The sequence below is a fragment of the Anastrepha ludens genome, chromosome X (assembly GCF_028408465.1).
Source record: "Anastrepha ludens isolate Willacy chromosome X, idAnaLude1.1, whole genome shotgun sequence".
Classification (NCBI taxonomy): domain Eukaryota; kingdom Metazoa; phylum Arthropoda; class Insecta; order Diptera; family Tephritidae; genus Anastrepha; species Anastrepha ludens.
Window position 1 is genome coordinate 40,754,422 of NC_071503.1, and position 5,103 is coordinate 40,759,524.

The 5,103-nt window shown below is 40.8% G+C and overlaps 1 protein-coding gene across 1 annotated transcript; it reads right to left on the reverse strand.

Moving 5' to 3' along the window:
- Positions 1 to 1,661: 1,661 nt before the first annotated feature.
- Positions 1,662 to 4,729, reverse strand: LOC128869969 (uncharacterized protein K02A2.6-like). Its single transcript, XM_054112563.1, has 3 exons — positions 2,992 to 4,729; positions 1,958 to 2,083; positions 1,662 to 1,909 (listed from the first exon to the last, which is right to left on the reverse strand). The coding sequence occupies exons 1-3, from the start codon at positions 4,727 to 4,729 to the stop codon at positions 1,662 to 1,664; spliced, it is 2,112 nt and encodes a 703-aa protein (XP_053968538.1).
- Between the last annotated feature and the right edge of the window lie 374 nt (positions 4,730 to 5,103).

A 5,103-nucleotide genomic window follows, 5' to 3' on the forward strand; every position in this document is an offset into this window, starting at 1 on the left:
TTTTAAGACAAATAATTATAAACATTTCAATCGCGTAATTTCTCCAAAAAGCAAAAACGAACCGTTTTCGTTAGTTATTTCTGGAGCGTTTTCTCTGGCAGGCCGCCATTTCGCTTATCAGCTGTTCAAAATCCCATAATGTGTGAGTGCTGCCAAGTTTTGAAACGAGCTCATGGGCGCGCTCTCTCTCAAAATGAAAGAGTTTCCCATCTTATTGTCTATGAGTCCTGCAACAACAACCGTATCAAACAAACCATTGCTTGCTATCTCCCCACCTTCTAATGTACAACCTCACGTTTTAAATGAGCAAATGAACACATCGCAGCCTGTCATAAAGATATTACGAAACTCACCCATAAAGTCGTCAACTTTGTCAACCACCAATAAAAAACCAAAAATCACAACGAACTTGAGCCAAAGCAAATTACCAAACTAGTGGGTAGCCGGTGATACAAAGTCCACAAATAAATTTGTATCTCTTGCTATTGATGACGAAAATGAGAACAACGAAACAAGTACACAAGCGAACAGAGGGCAGAACACTGTTACTAATGCTCAAAATTTAAATAGCGAAAAGAATAGATATATTATTAGGTGCGCAACTAAGTTATCGCTGTTTTTTGCAGTAAAAATGCTCATCTTTTGAGACTATCCACGGATCAAGCCATTTTCTGATGTCTTCATATGAAGAGAACTGCTGGTCAGCCAGACCATGTGTCATGTGACCACGATCAGTTTTTCCAGGTAGGTTTTAACGGGTTTGACAACGTGAGGCCGAGCGTTGTCATGCTGTAGAATCACATTTTCACATAACATAACCTTCGCAGCGTGAATATTCGGCCGAGGCGACGACGTAAAAGCATGTGTTAAATATTTATTCTCATATATTTATTGTTATATGAATCCGTTAAAATAATAAACTAATCGAAAATTCAGTTACAAAGAAAAACGAAAGCTGCTTCACCAAACTCTTCCTCGATTGCTCCTCTCTACTTCTATCCTCCAGCCTTGCCATTTGTCGTTGATGCTAGGCTTGCCATTTGTCGTTGACAGCTCGGCCTTTCCTGATTGATCGTATCTCCGGACGATTCTCTGCGGTCGTTGTCATCGATGTGATTTCGGTTGATATCAGGACCTGACTTCTCATCATCGAAATCATCGTCTACTAGACCTTGAATACGCCACGGTTTCATGTTTTCATTTGTAAATACACCTGCGTGAGGTTTTCGCCGAATTGTAGTATCTGGCAGATCTTCTACTACGTAGCGGTCATTGGGTAAAACTTTAGTTACCATATACTCCTTTGAACGACGGATCAAGCTTGTGTGAGGTACCAGTGGGTTGGGGTACATAATCAACCACTACCAAGTCTCCTTCGTTGTATTGTCTGGGTGTCTGATGTTTTGAATCAAACCGCTGCTTCCATTTGGCCCTTTCGGCATCGATTCGTTCGGCCACTGCTTTCATTCGGAAGTCTTCGTGTTGATATGTGTCCTCATCGCATTCGTCTTGTACTGCTTGAATTAACCGATTGGTGGTAACATCCCGAAGTTTGTAGGTAAAAACTATACTATTTGGACTCTGCTCTATCGTCGTATTATTTTGGGAGTTTAAGCACCATTGAAGTTGGAGTAGCGCTTCGTCCCAATCTTTGTCGGATTTCATACTGCATTTAAGTGATGCAAAATGGTCTTATTAATACGCTCTGCTTGACCGTTAGCACGAGGCGTGAGCACACCTACTTTCGTGTGACGTATGTAGTATCGTTCGACGAAATTCTGAAACTCTTTGGATGTAAAAGCTGTGCCTCTGTCCGAAACCATTTGCGTTGGACATCCGTATATCGTCATATAATCACGTAGTGCCGCTAACACCGGAGTTGTCTTCGTATTCCGCAATGCTCGTATAACTACATATTTAGTGAAAGCACAGACAATGACAAGAATATAGCAATTACCGTGTTGGCTTCTTACGAATGGCCCCAAATGATCTATGTGCACATAACGAAATGGTATTGGTACCACCTTGCTTACATGTAGCTGCGCTTCTTTCTTCCCTCCTGTTACTTTATTGATGCAGAATTCTGGACAAGATGCAATATAAGATTTTACGCATTGTCGCATACGAGCGAATCAAAAGTCTTTAGATAACCGTTCACAGGTCTTGTCCAACCCGAAGTGACCTGCTTCATCGTGGCACGCTCTTGTCAAACGCCACTTCACGCCTTTTGGGACTACTAGTAGCTTATTCCCGTTGACCTTGCGATATAACCGTTGACCTTGCAAAGTAAAATTGGTGGAAATGTCGTACTTCTACTTAAGCCATCAGCCAATGTATTCTTTGCACCCGCACGATGGATACATTTAAAATCAAACTCCTGTAGTTTGAGCCACCACCTAGCCACTCGCGGTAACAATGGTGTCGTTGCTTTTGTTACTGCTATAGCATTGCAGTCAGTGATTACGTTAAATTTTTGTCCGATTAAATACAACCTATATCGTTGCAATGTTTCAACTATTGCCAGAACCTCTAACTCATGGCTGGCATAATTGCGTTCTGCTTCATTACATTGCCTACTAAAATAAAACACAGGCTTCCAATCAGTGTCGTTGTCGTTTTGCAATAGCACCCCGGACAATCCTATGGAACTTGCATCCGTGTGCACCTCATGGGTTTTCGTTGCGTCGTACATTACTAGTACTAGCTTTGTAATTATCATCGCTTTTAGCTTTTCAAAGGCATCGTTCTGTTCTTTGTTCCACACAAACTTTACGTTTTTTCTCAGCAACATCGTTAACGGACGAGCCAGTATACAATATTCTTTAACAAATTTTCTGAAATAACCCGTTACTCCTAAAAATTGTCGTACCTCTTTGGTCGAAGTCGGTTTTGAATATTCCTCGATAACCTTCGTTTTATTTTTACCGGGATGTATTCCGTCGCTATTTATATCGTGACCCTAAAACTGAACCTGCTGAGCCATAAATGTACCCTTGGATGGCCTAAGTGTTAAACCTGTAGCTTCCAGAAACTCTTTAAGGACCATGATGCCTTCGTCGACGGTTTTCGTGGCTATGATAACCTCATCAACATAGCTTACCACCTTATCACGATGTTTCAATGACTTAATTAAGTTAACAACTATTTCCTGGAAAACCATAGGAGCATTTACCAGACCGAAAGGCATAACATTATGCTCAAATAAACCCTCGTGAGTCAAAAATGCTGTATATTTTTTTGAATTTTCGTTCATCGGTACTTGGTAATAACCGGAGGTCATGTCCAATGTGGAAAAATATTTGTTCCCTGAAAGGCGCGAGAGTTGTTCTTCCACTATTGGCATTACGTAATTCTTCTTAACTGTGACCTCGTTAAGCGCGCGGTAATCAATGCACATTCGATTTTCGCCATTAGATTTTTTTACCAAAAGTACTGAAGCTGCGTGAGGTGAACTACTTGGACTTATAATATCGTTGTCCAACAGCTCCGCCAAAATTCTCGACAACTCAGGGCGTTGTGAAAAAGGGACTTGATATATCTTACCAAGTATAGGGCCTGATTTGGTTACCTCTATCGACATTTGTGCGCTTTTGCATCTGCCAATTCCGCTTATATCTTCGGCAAAACAATTTTGCTTATCAACTAAAAGGTTACGTACCTTGCTCTTATCTTCTTGCGATAAATCGCTGGATATATTAAAATTATTTATTTTTATTTCGTTTAAATGTAGTACGCCTTTGTCTACAACCATGTAATACCCATTGTTTTGTAAAACGTCGCGACCTAATAAAATGTCGTAGGGCAGCAGGCTATCCGCAACAATGTACAATGTTATCTCTCGCTGAACGTTATCAACATTTGCAACAACATTGACTTGTCTCGTCACTTGCACTTTAGACCCGCCGAATACTGTGAAACATTTATTTGTTCCCAGAATCTGCATGCCATCTGTTGCTGATTCGCGAATTAAAGAGCATACGCTTCCGGTATCAATAAAAGCTTCGAACTCCTTTCCATTTAACTCAACCACTTTCATGACTGGCGGTGCTTCATCGCTTTCATTGTGGTTCCCAATCTCTACAACTGCTGGTTTCTTGTTGCAGTTCTTGGCTTCGTGCCCTATCTTAGTACATTCAGTACAACGTACCTTCTTTTGCATTAAATTAAAGCACTTTACTTGCGTTTGCTTCGCATTAGATTTCGTTTCAGATTTCAATATTTGCTGGGTTGGAGTAGTAGATGTCGTTGATATACTACTGGTAAACGTTAAGTTCTTGAGTGCAAGTAACAATTGGCTACATGTACCAAAACTCATTGCTGCCAGTGCCTTTGTTAATGCACCATCGTTGAGACCACTAATTATATGTGTATTGATGGAAACATCATCCACCAAACCTTGTCGGCCTATGGTTAGCATAGAATAATAATATTCCACATAGTCTTCGCCGTTTTTTCGTTTGCGCCCCATAAGCATTTTATATGCCTCAGCTGCATTATGTGTTGATGGAAAATCGATTTTGAATGCGTTAACATATTGTGACCATGACTGAAACACCGGTTGTGCATCCAGCCAACGTTTGGCCATGCTTTTCATTTGGTGCTGAACTGCGATCAACATCATTTGTTCTTTCCAACCGTGACATTTCTGCAATTGCTCAGCTCGGATTAAAAACTGCGTTGGTGATGTTGAACTTTTGAGTGGTTCGAATTCAGGCATTACACCGATCATGTCTTGAATCGTCACTCTTGGATACGACACTCTACGTAAATCATCCGCTGACTCCCAGGTTGACTCGTTTGAAACTGGATCAACATCGTCAGTAACGTTGGATGTTTGTTGATTTGCGTTATTGTTTAGCACCTGTGTGCCATTCAGTGTGCCAAATCATTTGTTGATTCCACATCCTCATCTTCGAGCTCCGATGGATCTATTTCATCCACGCCTAAGACTTCTTGAAGCCTTGATATCTTGGTTGTCTTCAAACCTGTCGTTGGCAAACCATTAGCCCATAGCAGTGTATTCAACTGAATCACCTTTAGCGTATTTAGTTTGATGATTGTGTCTGTAAAATAAAATATTTCATTCGTAGAAAGCAGTATTCT

Bases quoted from the DNA above. Each gene is read 5' to 3' on its own strand.
- LOC128869969 (XM_054112563.1), bottom strand. From the start codon at position 4,729: ATGATCGGTGTAATGCCTGAATTCGAACCACTCAAAAGTTCAACATCA. The intron at 2,084-2,991 runs GTACATTTATGG...CATCTTGTCCAG, and splicing joins AACACTTAGGCCATCCAAGG to AATTCTGCATCAATAAAGTA. The intron at 1,910-1,957 runs GTAATTGCTATA...CTAAATATGTAG, and splicing joins ATTCGTAAGAAGCCAACACG to TTATACGAGCATTGCGGAAT.